This window comes from Rhinatrema bivittatum, chromosome 5 (genome assembly GCF_901001135.1).
Source record: "Rhinatrema bivittatum chromosome 5, aRhiBiv1.1, whole genome shotgun sequence".
Taxonomy (NCBI): Eukaryota; Metazoa; Chordata; class Amphibia; order Gymnophiona; family Rhinatrematidae; genus Rhinatrema; species Rhinatrema bivittatum.
This window is the reverse complement of record NC_042619.1, coordinates 218,929,415-218,948,687: the sequence shown is the minus strand read 5'-3', so window position 1 is coordinate 218,948,687 and position 19,273 is coordinate 218,929,415. Positions and strand designations below refer to the sequence as shown.

At 47.2% G+C, this 19,273-nt stretch overlaps 1 protein-coding gene across 1 annotated transcript in view; it reads right to left on the bottom strand.

The window, feature by feature from the left end:
- Positions 1-19,273, bottom strand: part of BMX (BMX non-receptor tyrosine kinase) — a 71,366-nt gene that overhangs the window by 9,353 nt on the left and 42,740 nt on the right. Inside the window, exons 12-15 of the mRNA XM_029603222.1 lie at positions 11,052-11,179; positions 10,563-10,637; positions 10,093-10,264; positions 8,929-9,145 (exon numbers count right to left, since the gene is read on the bottom strand). Of these exons, the coding sequence (XP_029459082.1) occupies positions 8,929-9,145; positions 10,093-10,264; positions 10,563-10,637; positions 11,052-11,179 (592 nt within the window). The remainder of the gene's footprint in view (positions 1-8,928; positions 9,146-10,092; positions 10,265-10,562; positions 10,638-11,051; positions 11,180-19,273) is intronic.

The window sequence follows — 19,273 nt, the reverse complement described above, 5'->3', positions numbered from 1 at the left end:
CAGATACTCTTATTTGTAACAAAGAAGCATAAAAACATAAACAAAAACATAAATAATATGATCTAAGAGTCTGCTCAATTGACTTCTTGTTGCAGTGCTACAAACCATAGTTGACCTCTGGCTTTCCCATCAGGTCATAAAAGCAACCATTGAAGAGTGATGAGAAACTTCAGAATCTACAATCAGTTCTTCTAGGACATGACAATGTGAAGAGAGGTCCCAGAGTAAAGGTTGGCGTGAGCCCTTGGTGCTGCGGTGTAGTTGACACAGCCTCGTAGGTGAACCTACAGGGCCTACAGCAGCAGCAGGTGAACGCGCCCTACTGGAATAGACCGGAGCTTCACCTATACCAGCCACCAACTCTGCAGGTTGAGCTCTTGGGTTCTGACAGCCGATAGGTCTGAGGCAGGTCCCTAGGGCAGAGGCAAGAGGAAAGACCGAGGTCAGGACAGGCAGCAGATAGACGAGGTCAAAGACAGGCTAAGGTCAGTTCAGGCTGTGAACTGACATGGTCAGGTCCAGGCAGAAGGTCAGATCCAGGCAGCAGGCAAACGTAGTCTGGTCCAGGCAGAAGGTCAAGATCCGGAGAGTGAGGCCAAGGGAGTACGAAGATACTGGATGAGACAAACAAGACAGGGCTGGACAAAGGAAGCTGCAGAAGACAAAGAAAGTAGGAAAAGGCAAGGACGAGGCAAGACAAAGCTGAAGAACACAAGGCAGGGCAGGAGAAGACAAGCTGAAGACACAGGAACTCAGGAATGCTGGCAACACGCTCTGCAAAGCAGGAGACCCATTGCTGAGGCATTGGTGAGCTGTCCATGGAGCCTTTATATAGGAAGGGCTATCTGATGTCATCAGAGGGTGCTGCGGGGACTTTCCCACTGAGGACCCTTTAAGGTTAGGAACTGTGCACACGTGCCTAAGGGAAAGTCAGGTCGCAGCATTATGGCAGTGATGGATGCTGTGTCCAGTGGCGTTCCTGTCATGCTGAGGCTGAGCCACATCAGGGCCAACAGGAAAGACAAGGCGGCATGGGAGGCTGACTCCAGTGGCTTCCAGCCACACTGAGAATGACTAGTGTCAGGGATGAGTACCGCGTCTCACAGGGACTACTCATGGGCCGCAACTCTTAACACCCAGAATGCCTGTCATGCATTGAATTTCTTCACAGCAAGAAAAACATTTTCCTACATTTGTCCCATCAGTGGGAAAGGATCTGTATGGAAAAAAACCAAAAACAATATCATCCTCTTGAGCATGAAGTATTTACACTGCCAAAGCAAAGGAGTTGTCACAGTTTCACCTGCTGTGCAGTCTTCCCATGCCAAGGTTCAGCCTGATGTGCAGTCTTCCCTCCACTAGGAGTCCTCAGTGAGTCGTGCTAACTTTCTTGCCAATTACCTCATTGATTACACGAAAACCCAAGCCTCAACCCTACTTAACCTGGCCTGTCCAGTGCCTCAATGCCTCTTCATCGAGTCACCTTGGATCTCTGACCTGGCCACTCTTTCCTTGTTATTCTGCCTTGCCTAGCCTTATGGCAACCGGGCCTTCTGTCTTGCCTTGCGGCCTATCTGGGCCTTCTGCTTTGCCTTGTGCCCTACTCGGGCCCTCTACCTTGCCTTGGAGCATACCAGCCTTGCTCTGGGCCCTTCCAACCTTCTGGCTTTGCTCTGTGACCTCTGAGACCTCCCTGCCATGCTGTGTGGCCTCTTAGGCTTTTCTGTTACTGAACGGCCTTTGGGCCTTCTAGGTTCACCTAGCTAGCCTTGCGCCCTGTTGGGCTTTCTTATTCCCTGTAGCCTGTGTAGTTTAGTCCTATCCTTGTCCAGTTCTTGCCCTGCCCAGGCCATTTCAGTCCCTTGCCTATTTCCCAGGCCTTGTACTTATCCTTTGCCTCAGATTGAGCCCCAGCCTGTGCTCTATATTCAGCCCGTGCCTGTACCTGGCTTCAACTTCCAGCCTGACCTGCCTCATCCAGCAAGCCTTGCCTTGACCAGGTTGTGCCTGACCTTAGCTCCTAGTCCGTGCCCTGATGTTCTACAGAAGACAAGTCCTATCGGCCCCCAGAACACAAGGGCTCAACCTGTGGGAGAGGGGGTTGGTTAGTCAGAAGATCAGCTCCAGTCCTGACCTGCAGCCATGTACCGTCTCTGTGGGGTGCTCCCAGACTCCAGCCTGACAGACCATGACAGATTTTAGATAGTGTTGCTTGGATGGAATAAATGACAGCTTTATGAAGCAATTGGTTCAGGAACCTACAGGAGAAGGAACAATTTTAGATCTAATTCTCAGTGGAGCGCAGGATTTGGTGAGCGAGGTAACGGATGTGGGGCCGCTTGGCAGTAGTGATCATAATATGATCAAATTTGAATTAATGACTGGAAGGGGGACAGTAAGCAAATCCATGGCTCTAATACTAAACTTTCAAAAGGTAAACATTGATAAAAGGAGAAAAATAGTTAAAAAAAAACAAAAACAAAAACCTGAAAGATTCAGCTACAAAGGTTAAGAATGTGCAACAGGCATGGATATTGGTAAAAAAAATATCATCTTAGAAGTGCAGGTCAGATGTATTCCATGCATTAAGAAAGGTGGAAGGAAGGCAAAATGATTACTGGCATGGTTAAAAAGTGAGATGAAAGAGGCTATTTTAGCTAAAAGATCTTCATTCAAAAATTGGAAGAAGGATCCATCAGAAGAAAATAGGATAAAGCATAAACATTGGCAAGTTACATGTAAGACACTGATAAGTCAGGCTAAGAGAGATTTTGAAAAGAAGTTGGCCCCCTTAACCCCTCAATCATCTAATGGTCCAACCGACTCCTTCACAGGCTTTCTGCTTCGGATATATTTTTAAAAGTTTTTATTATGAGTTTTTGTTATGGGAAAGTAGTTACAATATTAAGAGGGCAATTCAGAGACTCCCGGCAGAGTCTGAAGTCCCATGGGTGGTTTGTAGGGATAGGCACACCCTGCTGCATGCAAAATGTGGGTTCGTTGTGCCAGCGCTGAAGCAGGTGCAAAGTACGAGCCAGAAAACAGGCAGAATAATTTGGAAATGCAATCATCACGCAGCACACACTTTCCCTCCCCCTGTCCTATCCCCACCCCTTCACTCAGAGGAAGTACTCTGACCCGCACTGAGGGAGTGGGGCAGTAATCAAAGTGCATTTTTACGTGGGCAAACGCAATTACCAGTATAAAAAAGCTTTGGTTTTAGCCCTCTAACAACTAATTCAATAATCTAAGAAATTACTGGAAAGAATAAACTATATTGTACTAAAACTGACGATAGCCAATAAAATACTGAAACCGACAACAAATAGAAAGATAAAATAAACTCCTGCCCACACCCCCTGCTGCCTGTCGAGGTGACCCACGGTAAAAAAAAAAAGGCTCTAAGTATCACGTGACGACTGCCTGAACCCCTCAAAACTTGAAAATAACCTCCTCCAGGTCAAACCCTCCCCTCCCCCAGGTTCTTCCGCCCCCCCCCCCCCCCCTAGTATCTACACCTCGCTTCTCCCCATACATTAGATGAACTCCCTGGTGTCTAGTGAGGCCCACCCCCTCCTCCTTATCTTTAAAAGGTACCAGTGGTGGCTCGGGGTGCCCTCTAGGCCCCAGGCTGGCCGACGCTATATTTCATAATGGCACCGAACAACTTGTGTCCCATGGGGCCACGCTGAAATATGGTGTCAGCCGGCCCGGAGCCTAGGGGGCGTCCAGGGTCACCACTGAACCACCAGGCTACCTTTTAAAGGTAAGGGAGGGTCCGGGGGTGGGGGGGGGGAGCTCCACTAGACACCAAGGTGTTATTTTGACCTAAGGGGGGAGAGGGGATGGGGGATGCACTAGACACCAGGGAGATCGTCTTATGTAAGGGAGGCTAGGGAGGGGGAGAACCTGGGGAAGTTTGAACCAGGAGGGTGGTATTTTCTTAAAAGGGGAAGGGTTTGGGCAGGGGTGGAGTGTCACTATGCGACGCTTGGAGTGTTTTTTTCTTTCTTCTTATTTTTTTTTTTTAACTATGGGCTGCCTCAACAGGTGGGGGTGGGGTGAGGGGTGGACTCCCTAAATCCCCAGGGGGTATTTTACACTGTTACGGGGAGGTGGAGTGGTGTTTTAGGTAGATTTGAGTCCTTTAAGAGGCATCCTGGGGACATCTGGATGCACATTAGTGACCCAATGGCCCCCCCCCCTCCCATCTATTATCTACAGCTCATTAAAAAAATTAAACTAACACAGCTCTCCATATTTTTGGCATGCAGTGTAATTTGCATAGGATTACCTAGGCTTTAGCTGCTTTGCATGTATTTGCAAAATCGATGCATGCAAATCGAATGCAACGCCCATAATAACAGTTTTTCATGCGTTATACCCATATCGCAGCGTACTAAATGAGCCCCTACCTACGTTAGGAGCATAGCCTGAAAATCCACCAACCTGAAAGTGGAAACTGCACCTTACTTTAGGTGTTCAGTGCGGGGAATGGGAGAATTTTAATTTAGGAAAATCTAGGTGCCTAATTTGTCAAGTTAGCTGCCTAGCTCTTTGGAATATTGAGCCCTATGTGTTTTAACAGAAGGTCTGCCCCAGCACAGATCATAAACCCTTCTTTTGTGTAATGCTTGTAGTGATCAAGAAAGGAACTGGTCTAGACCTTTGTCCCAGATTGCATAGCTCTGCCAGCTATGTCTGTATATACCTGGTTAGGTTTCAAGTTGTCCGGGTGCATGTCCCCTGAAAACTTTAACCTTGACTGGCTATACTCAAAATACAACCAGTGAGGTACCAACAAAAAAAATTAAAAATAAAAAACCCTTTGCAAGTCTATCACCCTGAGCAGCCTTCTCCTTACCTGTAATTCAGTGTGGCCTCTGGGCCCCATCCACCCACAAACCAACTCAGAACCTTCCTGTCCCATCCATCAGCCTCCCCCACAGCTCCCAGGCTGCCGGGAGCCTGGTATGGTTGGGTTCTTAGCAGAGTCCAGCGTGGCTTAATACACTCTGATAGCAATGTGGGGTGAGGGAGGGGGGATTGGGACTACAGGCCTGCAATGTTGGGGTATGGAGGTTTGTTTTTTTTCCAGTATTGAACCAACTGTATTTTGAATGTAGCTAGCTAAAGTTAAAGGGACACATTTGCAGATAATTGTAAACCCTACTTCAAGGCTTGTCCAGACTTAGCTGGTTAATTTATTTAGCTAACCCTGAATATTGGAATTAGCCAAGTATTCAGCTAACTCTACCCCAGAAGGCCTGCAGTTTATCTGCATAGATTTTAAGCGGTGAATGTCTTAGCCCAGTAAGGTTTATCCCCGTGCAGGGCCAGATATTAATACATACCTCGGGGGATCGTTGCACCAGCGCTGAAGCAGGTGCAAAGTAGGAGCCAGAAAACAGGCAGAATGATTTGAAAATGCAATCATCAGGCAGCACACACTTTCCCACCCCCTGTCCTATCCCCACCTCTTTTCTCAGAGGAAGTACTCTGAAAACTGAAAAGCTATCTGGACAAACCACTTTGAATATCGACCTGGCTGAAATTCAGCTCAATAAATAAAGTGTGGGTGAGACCTTTTTCAGTGGATGAATATAATGCATCGTGGATGCAATTTTCACACACTGCCTACACTGGTGCAAAGGGCACATGCAACTTTAACCTGCCGTCTTTGCACCATTTCTCAAAGGGAGCAGAAGCTCGAGCTATCCTTTTGAAAACTGCAGTAGGTGCAAACCATGAGCAGCCACGTGCACCTGCTATTTTTTGTGTGTGCAATGAATCTGTCTTGAAAAGTCCACGTGTAGATTAGAAAAAGCCATCTACCTGTATACCTTTCTTCCCCTGACTGAAATCAGCCACTGGGAATGCCGTCTCCTCAATGTGACTAACAGTACAAATGACGTGGGACAAGGCACGTGCACTGAGGGAGAGAGATTGCCAGACGACATGGGTGAAATGCTTTTTTTTACCCTGCCCTCCCCCTGAAAGCACTCCTCCCTTCCTCCGGTCCAGTGCAGAATGAGGTCAGGGTGAAGCTGCCGGCATATATACAAGTAAATTGCAGATTGCACCACGGTGGTGGCTTGGTGCTGTCGATTTTCCCAGGCTGTTAAGACTTGTACAGTACAAGGATGGGGGCTGGGAGTATGAGAAAACAGGGGAAGACAAACAGAATTTATAGCTAGGGGAGGACTGTGTCTAGCAATTACCAGGAAGACAAACAGCAGAGTTTAAAGATAAAATCCTCCCCTTGCTATAAATTCTAAATGTTTCTCTCCCTCACTTTTCTCACGCCTCTGTAAACACAATCTCTGCACTCTTGCCCCCCTCAACCTTTTACTTAATAACTCTATATAGCTATGAAAACAAAGATCGCGGAACCATCACTGTAATGTAATCTATGATTCACTTATATATTCCCGCAACATTATCAGTAGCTCCTGCTGCACTGCCCTGATGAAGGTAGCAGAGTTCTTGAAAACTCATCACAAATGTATTAAATTAGTCCAATAAAAACGGATCACCTACAGTTTGTGAGCCTTTATATCTATGCAATTAATTAGTGGTAAACCCATAGGTGTTTTAAATTAAATTACAGCTAGGTCCATTAAAATCACACAATCTTTTCTGCAGCACAGGGAAAAATCCTCTGTGAGGAGAGAGGGACAGAATAGGTCATTTCTCTGGATAAAAAGCAAACACACTAGTGCCGCAGCATGCCTCGCTCACATCAAGGTCTTTTCCCATAAACTCAGCATGGGAGAAAAGCCTTGAATCAGGCCCCCAAATGGTATCAAAAAAAGTAATTTATCAGTTCTCACATACCAAAGTAATTAAAAATCCCAAACAGAGAAATTATGTAAAAACCCTCTGCCAGTCTGAGAAACAACACACAAGAGCATGAGGCTGGTTTTCGCCTTTGCTTCCTCCCAGGACCTGAAGTCGCAAGAACGGAATGGCCTCCACCCCCTCGGACGTTTTGCTCTTATCTGGCTGCTAGGACGATCGGCACAGTACTCCTCGCTGATGGGAGGTGAGCGCCACTTGGGCTGCTGATGAGACGACCAGGCCTGGCGAGACCGGGTGTGCATTCCAGTGCATTTCCACGCAGCGGCGCACCCGGCGAGGCAGCAGGCCAGGCCGTGGGCCGCCGGTCGGTTAGCTTCTGCCGGTGGCCCGCGACCTCGCCTGCCACCATACGGCCCGCCGATCTTCCTGCTTGGGGGAGCAGAAGCTGTGCGCGCGCACTCATGCCCGCCCGCCCGCGGCTTCCACCCCCTCCCCCCCAAGCAGGAAGTAAGAGTGGGCCTGCACCACCACTGCTGCCTAAAAAAAAAAAAGCCTGTACCATGGCTCGGGAAGAGGAGAAGAGCAAGGACGGGCCAGCAGCAGAAATAACGTGAGCCAATGCCAGAGCCTGGGGAAGAAAGCGAGAGGATAGTGCATATGAACGAGAGAGGGGGGGGGGAGTCATGGAGGGAATGTGCTGGGGAGAGAATGGGGACCACCTGGTGGAGGGGAGAGAGAGAGAGAGACAAATAGGGATGGGCTGGAGGAGAGATCAGTGGGGTGTGGGCCAGGGGGGAGAGGGATAGACTGGTGGGATTGGGCTGCTGGAAGAGTGATGGGATAACAATAGAGACTGGTGAGGATAGGCCTGGGGGAGAGAACGGTGGGGAAGATAGAGATTGGTAGGGAATGGACTAAGGGGGATACAGTGTGGGGGGGACAGACTGGGGAAAAGCATGGTGGGGAAGGGAGAGAGAGAGATCACTGGGAACAGGGGGAGGGATTTGAGGGAAGTCTGCACCACGGAAGGGGGCAGGGTGGAAAGAAGATTGGCACATCACCCCCATCCTCCACCCCATTCCCCCCCTCCCCCACACTCACCACTGATCGAGTCTCTTTATCCCTTACATAATCACCCTGAGCACTGACTCCTCAATTTCTCTGGCAATTTCTGGAATTTGAATTTATTAAAAATGTATATTCCAGACTTTCTCAGGCCAAATAGCATTCAGGGTGGATTTCAGTCAATTACAACCATAACGTGATAAAAACAGAATGACCACAGCAAAACACAAACATATAAGAAGAAAAATTCTTGGATCAGCTCTGACACAGGGCCATAAAATAGGAGAATAAGGGTGTCACAGCCATTGCGCCCAAAGTTGTTGCTGGCAGTGCGCCCCTGCACAGCTTCTGCGCCCTGGCCCCCCCCCCCCCCCCAGTAGGAAGATCGGTGGGCCGTACGGCCCGAAGATAGCAGGAGGCCCTCGGGGCGGTGGTGGAGCTCATCCTGCCATGGGCCGAAGGCAACAGGAGACCATGATGTGTGTGAGCTTGCATGCATGTGTGAATGAGTCAGAGCCTGTGTGTGTCTGTGTGAGAACCTGTGTACCTGTGAATGTGTCTGTGTGAGAGCTTGTGTGTTTGGGTATGTTTGTGTGCCTGTGACAACCTACGTGTCACATACAGGCTCTCACAGGCACGCACACACACACACACACACATATAATGAATCTGTGAGGATGAGGGAGAGGCAGCCTGTGTATGTTAGAGAGAGGGAGTGTGTGAGAGAATGAAAGTGTTTTGGTGCATGTGTGTGAAAGAGAAGATAAAATTTGTGCGGCCCTACCTCCCCCAATCCATGACAATCTCAGGGTGACTGGAAATCAGATCCCAGGTACGGAAAGCAGATTATTAAATCCTTATTAGTTTTAATTATTGGGCCAGTGCAGTAATTTTTCGCACAGGGTAGCAAAAAAGCTACCACCGGCCCTGAAGATGACTGGGACACTGTGCATGCCCTGTGTGTCACGATGTTTGCATCCTCCTCCCCCCACCATCTCTTCTTAATCCTGTATCACCACATCCTGTCTCAGATCCCCCCCCCCCCACCCCCCGCCATCTTACCAAATCTCTGTGGATGAATTGATGATGCTCCAGGAATTCCATAGCCTCACACACATTATAGCACATCTCCAGCAGTTGGAAGGGCTGGAGCTCCTTTCCATGGTCCTTTAGGTAACTTAGCAAAGAGCCGTTCGACATGAATTCAGTCACTATGTAGATAGGGTATTTCTCTGTACACATGCCATACAGCTGAACAAGCTTAGGGTGACTGAGATTCCTGGAAACAATATTTAGAAAAAAATGTCTGCTTTGCCTGGGTCTTTCTTTCATTTTCAAAACAAGAATTCAACCCATCAACTACAAGAATGAAGAGGAAGGCAGTTTCTTCACTAGGTTAACCCAGCACTATAAATAAAATATTGTGCTCGGATAATGAGCTCAGTGATTGCGCTCGAATATCCAACTGCATGATTATTCTCTGCACAAAAATGAACCAAATGTAAGTTAATAGGTGTTGTGTGTGTGGTCCTTACAGCATAAGTGGCACAGAGCTGCCAGCATTCTGCAACCACAACCCGCAACACAACTCCACTGCAGTCAACAGGGCCAAGGTGAGACTCTACACCAATCCAGCAAAGAGTACTGGATGACTGCAGAAAGGCACAATGGGGAGCGCTGACTTCAGTGAGTGCCTTCGAACATATTAAAGCTGATCTATGAAATTTTCTTTCTGTCGAAACCGTAGTCTGTTTTCAGCCTACATTCCAAAGGGAAGAAGGCTTATAAGATGTGTGTGTGTGTGTGTGTGTGTGCGCGCACGCATATTCATGTGTTCTTCTACCCCTCCCCCAATTATTTTTTGGGGACGATATTCAACCGGCAGATATCCGGATATGTAGGATACCTGCCACAGCAATGACTGGCCTAGGGAGGAAGAAGGGTAATAAAAATAGGGGGAACCCTGGGATAAAAAAAACAAACCAGTACAAATAAAAAACATAATTCTGAAAAAAATTAGTCACTGTGTTTTTACAATATGAGTTCAGTTTTTTTGTCCTTACAATGTGACATTGCCTTCTGTCCCTTTCTTCGGCCATTGAAGGCCGTGAGTGTAGCTACTCTCTGTTTCCTTTGCAGTATAATTGTGAAATGAGGCAGGGTCGACGTGTCATTGGTGTTCGCACAGCTTAAGCGCGTTCTTCTATCAATCAACACAAAACTCACATCATCACCTGCGCTTCCTCCAGGAACTCATCTTCTGACATGGACGACTCTCTGATCATCTTCACGGCGACGTCATACTCCCCTTTCCACTTTCCCAGCTGCACCACCCCAAACTGCCCGCTGCCCAGTTCCTTCGTGAGCACGATGTCCGTTCGCCTCAGCTCCCACGGCCCTGCCGATGCAAAACATATCCTTCTGGAAGGCCTGGCACACGAGGAAGCATTACCGGCGGGTCTGTATTTAAGCACAGACGCGACATTCAAGAGACATGGGAGGTCGCTGGCAGAGCTTTGGTCAGTGCAGCTAGCCCTCTCCCCATTCTCATACCAAACACTAAAAATCAGAAACGCTACCTACTATTTTAATGAACATTTACTAAATATTTAGCTTCCGTGCGCATGCTGTACGGTACTTTAATCCAGGCGCATACAATGGCTTCTCTGAGACAAGAGACACGGGAATTCCCATACCGTTTCCTAAGGGAGCAGTGGATGGGACTTTCTTTGCTTTTGTAGATACAGGATGCCGGAGCCTTGTAAGTAGGCCTATGGCAGAGAGAAGATATTATGGCAATCATAATGGTGTGGAAAGAAAACGAACCTCTCTGAGCCAAAAGCAAGTCCACAATATACATTTCAAAATAGCTTTGTGAAGTGCAAATTGGCTAGCAAATGCCCAAATGGGCATGCATAGCACTGTAACTCCTCAACTCGCTCATCAAAAATAATACATTTTTTAAATTGTCTTCACCGTGGTATTTATTTTTAACTTAAACCAGGTGAAGTAAATATATACATACCCGCAATAATTGCTTAATCATTTCCTCAACATGACAGCTGCTGTGTGCTTGATTTTATTAATATGACACTATTTGCAGGTATCTAATATCTTCCCTTTTTTTTTATATGACTTGAAAAGCACTAAAAAAAGCACAGTTAAGCATGTGAACAGTGCTTTACCTGCTGAGTTGTGCTGATGGTATATAATAAGTTTGGGAACTGAATCAAAACAGTGATCCTGGGCCAGATATATTTTATTTTCAGAGTTTGTGTGGATATGGTAATGTTTGACTGCTCCGCTTTTATTTCTGTAAAATAAAGAGACCGTCCTGTTATTTATAACAACCCAGCTAAGCAAGAGAAATGGTTCTGCAGCAAAGCTGTGCTACTGCCAGACAGTGCGAGGTGCATTTTCTCAGAATATCATCCACATCCACAGATATTTCTCTAAGAGACAATGCAGGGTTACTTGTGCTGTGTGAGCACAACAGACCTCTGGCCTGATCTCGAAATTTGCAAATGGTATGATAAAATGAAAAATCAACATTGGCTAAAATAATAATAAAAAAAAAAACAACAACCAGACAGACCAGGTGCCTGAGCAGAATAATGACAGTAAAAATAATGCAAAGGTTTTAATATCCAGGGGTCAATATTCAAAGCTGGCTGTTTAAGTAACTTAGCTGGATATAAATTATTCGAGTACGTTACAAGGTATATTCAACTGCATGGCTAAGCTCTGAATATACGCATGTATATCCGCACTTAGCTGTATAAGTTATAACCGGCTAAGTTTAGATCTGCTCTATGGCTTATCTAACTTAGCTGCATAACTTGTACGGCTAACTTGCTCCACCCTGATCCGCCCACTACATGCCCACAAGTTACGCGGCTAACTTTTTAGCCACATAAATTACACTTACTCGGCTAAATAGCGCTGAACGTGCTTTGAATATTGACCTCCCAGTTCTAACTCTGTGTATCTCCTGACCTAGAGGGTATTTATATGCCAAAACACTTGGCCAATATGACTGACTGTATCAGTCTTTTCTAGCACTCCTCTGTACATACTGCATAAGTACTGGAAAAGTTAAAATCGACCAATGTGATTGACCAGTGCAGCTTTTTCAAGCACACACCTTTATATAAGTCTGTGCTGGAGATAAAGACTGAGCATATGCATCTGAATTAGGCCCATAAGAATTAGGGGGGGGGGGGGAAAGATGATATTGCTTTGGGGTTACTGGGCATTATCTTTTGCCACTTCTGTGGTCCCAATCATAGGTAACCAAATGGAAGCACCTCCATCCCACAAAGGCCATTTATTCTCTACCATCGTGGATGACAGAAAACACAGAGCCACTCTCACCCGAATACAGAGGGCCAAGTTACCCGAGTGACTTCATCTGCATCTTCAGTGGCTCTTACCTGGATAAGTCTGCCATTACACATACTCGGATAAAGGTATTCGGGTAACTTTAGGACAGGTATTTTTCTGACGAGTGTTACTCTGCTAACTTTAGCCAGTGAGTGCTTAATATCGGTGCTCACTGGCTAAAATATAACTATGCTCCTGGAATGCTTCTGCCACCACCTTCTTTTTAGCTAGCTAAATTTTGTGTGGGTAAAGGAAAATTGGTTCTTACTTGCTAATTTTCGTTCCTGGAATACCACAGATCAGTCCAGACAAGTGGGTTTTCCATCCCTACCAGCAGATGGAGGCAAAGAATAAAAACCTTTCAGGCACTGCTACATAACCTAGAGTGCCACCTGCAGTCCCTCACTATTGACCTGTACCAAGGCCAAGATAGAGCCACATTCTCAACTTCAACGAACAACTTCCCCCACTAGGGAAACATGGGAACCAAGGTTGGAACCCCACCTAAAAGTTCCAACTATATACACATAATAAGCTCTGCATAAAACACTTATTGAAATCATATCAGTCTTTCGGAATGTAGGGGATGGGTCTCCGGACAGATCTGTGATATTCCAGGAACGAAAATTGGCAGGTAAGAACCAATTTTCCTTTCCTGTTCATAACCCAGATCAGTCCAGAAAAGTGGGATGTACCCAAGCCACCCTACACTGCGCGGGCACCCGAAAGGCCGCTCACAGGACACACCCTCCAGAACCTTCCAACCTTTACAGAGATAGGCCAAAAAAATAGTCTCTTTTAACCAATAAGCAATAGTGACTTTAGATGCCTTAGCTCCTTTATTTGAGCCCCCGAACAAGACAAATAGATGAGCCGATCGTCGGAAACTGTTAATGACCTTAAGATAACGCATGAGGGTCCGCTGCACATCCAATAAGTGAAGTTCCCTCACAAGCATTCCCTCCGCAGACAAATTTGTAAATGCCAGTAGTTCCACTGTCTGGTTGAGGTGGAACGAAGAAACAACCTTCGGTAAAATTAAGGATACCATACGCAAAGACATGCCATCTTCTGAAATCCGCAGGAATGGTTTCCTACAGGACAAAGGTCTGAAGCTCTGAAATCCTTCCGGCTGAACAAATTGCCACTAGAAACACCACTTTCAAGGTGAGGTCCCTCAGTGACACCCTCTGCAAAAGTTCAGAGGACCACAAAGACCTCGCAAAACCAAGTTAAGATTCCACGAGGGATACGTCCTTCACACCAGCAGTTGCCAATGCTTGGCCCCCTTGAGAAAACATATGATATCCGGATGAGAAGCCAAAGATTTTCCCTGCAACTTCTTCCGAAGGGAACCCAAGGCTGCCACCTGCACTTGAAGCGAATTATAGGCCAGACCTAGTCCTCGGGGAATTCTGTGCTACTGCGGAGTGCAGAATTTGTTCAGAATTCCCCCCCCCCCCCCCCCCGCGCAGAACTGCCAAATTCTGCGCAGAAAATGGCCCCGGCATGCTGCGAACTGAGCGCACAAAGATGAAGGCCCCAGCATGCCGTTTGCGGCAAAGATGAAGGCCCCTGTGTGCCACGAGATGCGTTCAACATGGCAAAGAGGAAGGCCCCAGCGCACTGTTCGCGGCGAAGATGAAGGCCCCCGTGTGAGTGAATGTGTGTGTGCGAGAGGAAAGGGAGAGGGGTGTGAGAAAGGGGAGGGGCTGTGGGGGAGGAGAGGGGCTATGAGAGAGGGGAGGAGTGTAGGGAAGGGGAGGGGCTATGAGAGAGCAGGGAGAGGGGAGGGTGAGAGAGAAAGCAAGGGGGTGAGCAAGAGGGTGTGAGAGAGCATGGGAGGTGAGAGAGCAGAGGGGGATGCTTGAGTGTGGGTTTCAGAGAGAGAGAGCCTATATGAGGGGATTGTGAAGGAGTGTGTATGTGTGTGAGAGATTGGGAGCTGGTGTGTATGAAAAAGGGATCGTGTGTATGTGAGGGTGCTAGTCTGTGTGAAGGGATTGTGTATGTGTGAGACAGAGCCTGTGTGAAGGGGTGGATGAGAGAGAGACATAGGTAGCCTGTGTGAGGATGTATGTGTGAGAGAGAGAGGGAGCTTGTGTGGGTGTGTATGCAAGAAAGGGACCCTGTATGAGGGGATGTGCTTGTGTGAGTGAGGGAGCCTGTATGAGGGTGTGTGTATGTGTACTAGAGAGAGGGAACATGTGTGTGAGAGAGGGAGGGACAGAGGGAGCCTGTGTGATGAGCAGTACTGAGAACAGGGTCCAACTCTGGGACTGGCAATAGAGTGGAAGGGATTGAGCCTAGAGGTGGAGGGGAGAGATACTGGCAGATGGAGGAGCTGGAGCCTGAGAGGGCAAAGTGGGCAGGGGAGTAGGGAGAGCAAATGGAAGGGACACTTACAGTGTATTTCTAGGGAAATTCTGCTCAAAATATTTAAAATTCTGCATCTCTAAGTAATAACTTTTTTCTGTATTAATTTAAAATGTAATTACTTAAAGACTGTCATGTAAATTGTGTTATTCTGACCAATATAAAGTTTGCAGAATTTTAAATTTTTTTGCACAGAATTCCCCCAGGAGTAGCCAGATCCTTTGACAAGCTCTATTGTAAATATTGTAAATATTGTGCAGAATATCCACCCGCAACAGATCCAGGCCCACTTTCACACACCAGGACTCAAACCTCTCCACACTCTGACATAAGCCAGTGAAGTAGACGGTCTCCTTGCCTGTAGCAACATAGCAACAACCACTTCTGAGTATCCTTTCGATCTTAAGCATCTCCTCTCAAAACCCAAGCTGCGAGACAAAAATGCCCAATCCCAAAGGATAGGCACTTGCCTGAGCAGGCCTTGTAGATGAGCCAACCGGATTGGTCCATCCATGGCAAGATGATTCAGATCCACAAATCACAGATATCGTGGCGACTCTGGCACCACCAAAACCTCTCTGCCTGAATATCGCTCTATGTGCTAAAAGACTCGATCTACAAGAGGCCATGGAAGGAACACACACAGCAGAATTCCTGTTGGCCACGGAAGAACCAGAGTATCGATCCCTTCGGCCCCTACTTCTCTTCTGCGACTGAAGAACCACGCTGCTTTGGCATTGCTGCGCGACACCATCAGATCCAGTTGGGGACTGCCTCACTTGGTTCGAATGAGTTCCAAGGCCTCTTCAGACAACTTCCATTCCCCTGGATCCAACTGCTGCCTGATGAGATAATCTGCCTGCATGTTGTCCACTCCGGCCACATGCGATGCCACAATCCATTCCAGATATTCCTCTGCCCAGACAATTTCTGTGTCTCCAGAGCCACACCTCAACTTTTCATCCCACCCTGTCAATTGATATATGCCACTGTTGTTGCATTGTCCGAGAACACTCTCACCATTTACCCTGAACCTGAGGGAGGAATCCCACCAATACCCTGCGCACTGCCCTCACCAGGAAGCTTCTTCTGGCAACTACAGCCCTTGGGCCATCTGCCCTTGACAGACTGCCCCCCATCCTCTGAGGCTGACATCCATGGTCACCACTACCCAGTCTGGCACCTCTAGATCCACTCCTTTCTCCAAATTGGGCCATGACTGGACCTGGAGACCCCCTGCAGTGGTAAGGCCCAATGAAACTCCTCTGACAATGGATTCCAATGGGACAGAAGTGCCCTCTGAAGTGGGTGCACATGGGTAAAGGCCCATGGCTCCAAATCCAGCAAAGACACCATAGAACTTAGCACCTGAAGATAATTCCAGGCCCTGGGCATCAGTATTCGCAGTAGTCAGACCACCTGTGACTGCAACTTCAGAATCCTCTTTTAGATAAGAAACACTTTGCCCAGGTGTCAAATCTCGCTCCCAGATATTCCAATGGCTGGGTTGGAATTAGGTGACTCTTCACTAGGTTCACCATCCAGCCTAGAGATTGCAACATTTCCAAAACCCTCTGAACAGACTGATGACATTCCTTCTCCGACTTTTCTCGGATAAGCCAGTCTTCTAGATAAGGATGAGCTAGGACCCTTTCCCTCCGGAGCACTGCAGCCAACACAACCATCACCTTCGTGAAAGTCTGTGGTGCTGTCACCAGCCCAAAGGGAACGGCTTGAAGCTGGAAATGCTGTCCCAGCACCATATAACGAAGAAATGTCTGATGATCCACACATATGGGTACGTGCAGATAAGCCTCTGTCGAGTCCAATGAAGCCAAAAACTCCCCTTGATGGACCACCACCACTATTACTGTCCGCCTCGTCTCCATACAAAATTGGGGCACTCATAGCGCTGCATTGAATTTCTGCAAGTCGAGGATGAGCTGAAAAGTCCACTTTTTCTTGGGAACCATGAAGTAAATTGAGTACCTCCCTTGACCCTGTTCCATTGACAGTACTGGATTGATCCCATGTAACTGCTGAAGCCGACACAACATACCTCGAACCTCCTCTCGCTTACTGTGGGATGTGAAATATGTAACCATGAAGAATTCCCTGATGGGACGAGAAAATTCTAAAGCATAGACGTCTCTTATGACTTCTAGAACTCATTGGTCCGAGGCGATCCTAGTCCACTCCTATTAAAATCATGATAGGCTTCCCCCGACAGCTTCTCTGAGAGAGTGGACCATCCTGGCTTCATTGTGAAGATTTACCACTTCTGGTGCCCTGACTGGAATTATCCCTGGGGAGTCTTTGGGAACACCAAAAGGACTGCTGCCTTCCAGATCCCTGCTTCTGCGGCACTGAAGAACCCTTATTGGGATGAAACCATCTCATATCCTGGAAACAGGAGCCAGCCGTGAAAGTTTTCCTGTCGGTATTATCCTCCAGTAGTTTGTTCCTGTTCAAAGCCCCCAAATGCTTCATCAACTGCTCCAGGTCCTCTCCAAATAGAAGCTTCCCTTTAAAAAGAAAATTACAGAGCTGAGACTTGGACCATATGTCTGCTGGCCAATTCCGTAACCACATAAACCGGCTTGCAGACACTGCCTCAACCATACCCTGGCCTCCAACTTGGCCACCTGCCTAGTGTTACTAGAGTCAGCTAAGTTCTTCTCCTGAGACTTCTGTACCCAGCGTAAGCAGGCCTTTGCATCAGACTACCTCAGATCACCGCATGGAAGCTCAAGGCCAAGACCTCAAACATCCTTTTCAGCTGAATTTCCAACTTGCGATCCTGAGCATTCTTTAGTGCAGCTGATCCTGATACAGGAATTATCATCTTCTTGGAGGCCACCGAAAATGCCATATCCACTTTAGGCAATACTAGCAGCTGCAAAGTGTCCTCCATTAAAGGGTATAACTTCACCTGGCCACCTTGAGACCCAATTCTGGAAAATCCCATTCTCTGTTCACCAGCTTCTTAACCTTCTTAGGCAGCAGAAAAACCTTCAGTGGACCTTGTAACTCATCCAGCATTGGGTCCACCCCTTCATTATTGGAATCCTCCTGCAGCATCTTAATCACCAGCTCCTTTAGCACCCGGGGAATAAGAGGCTTCAACTCCTCTTTTCAGAACAGGCAAACCACTCGCAGGTCATCTCCCTTCACGATCAGAACCTCCTCTGCTTCAGAAAGATCCTTGTTTCCAGTATGGTCCATCCTCTTTGGGTTGTCAGCCAAGTGATCTCCAAGATCATCCCCCAGATCATCATCCAACCCATCCTGCAAATCGTTGGATTCCTCTGCTTCATCCTCCCCAGCAGGATGGCCAAGGCCCAAATGGTGAAATAGGTCACCCGACCCCCTGGACGGGGACCCCTTAGTCCTCTTAGAAACATAGAAACATAGAAATGACGGCAGAAGAAGACCAAATGGCCCATCCAGTCTGCCCAGCAAGCTCCACACACCCCTTCTCTCATACTTATCATTTTCTCTTAACTCTTGGTTCTATTTCCCTTCCACCCCCACCATTAATGTAGAGAGCAGTGATGGAGCTGCATCCAAGTGAATTACCTAGCTTGATTAGTTAGGGGTAGTAGGGGTAGTAACTGCTGCAATAAGCAAGCTACACCCATGTTTATTCCCTTTACCCAGACTATGTCATACAGCCCCTATTGGTTGTTTTTCTTCTCTCCTGCCGTTGAAGCGGAGAGCCACGCTGGTCATGCATCGAAAGTGAAGTATCAGGCCCTTTTGGTTTAGGGTAGCAACCGCCGCAACAAGCCAGCTACTCCCTGCTCTGTGAGTGCGAATCCTTTTTTTTTTTTTTTCTTCTCCCCTGCAGTTGAAGCTATTCTGGATATGCGTGAAGCCTCAGCTTTTCTTATTCCCCTGCTGTTGAAGCAGAGAGCTATGCTGGAAATGCTTGATGTATCAGCCTCTCCCATGCCATGAAGCAGAGAGCCATGCTGGATATGCATCGAAAGCGAAGTATCAGGCACATTTGGTTTGGGGTAGTAACCGCCGTAATAAGCCAGCTACTCCCCGCTTTGTGAGTGCGAACCCTCTTTTCTTCTCCCCTGCCGTTGAAGCAGAGAACTATGCTGTATATGCTTGGAAAGTGAAGTATTAGGCTTATTTGGTTTGGGGTAGTAACCGCCGTAACAAGCCAGCTACTCCCCTCTTTGTGATATCAAATCCTTTTTTTCCACATTTCCTCTTGCCATTGAAGCTTAGAGCGATGTTGGAGTCACAGTAAGCATCTGTATGTTTATTTAATAAGGGTATTGTCTCCGGGCAGTAGCCATCGTTCTGGTGAGCCACCCACTCTACATTGGCGGTCTCTTGACTTTATGGATCCACAGTGTTTATCCCACGCCCCTTTGAAGTCCCTTTGAAGTCCCCTTTGAAGTCCCCTCTTAGAGTGAGGGAAATTATTTTAAGCAGCTAGTTAGCTTATGTGAAGAATATTGTACTGTGATAGAAAGTACTGAAGCAGAGAAATACTTATATTTTTAGTGTAATTATTTGATATAAGGCCTATAAGTTCTGAGAATAAATATGCCATTTTTCTTAGCTTGCCTTATAACAAAAAACAAGTCATGAGATCAGATATATTAAGGAGCATTTACTCATGAGGCTA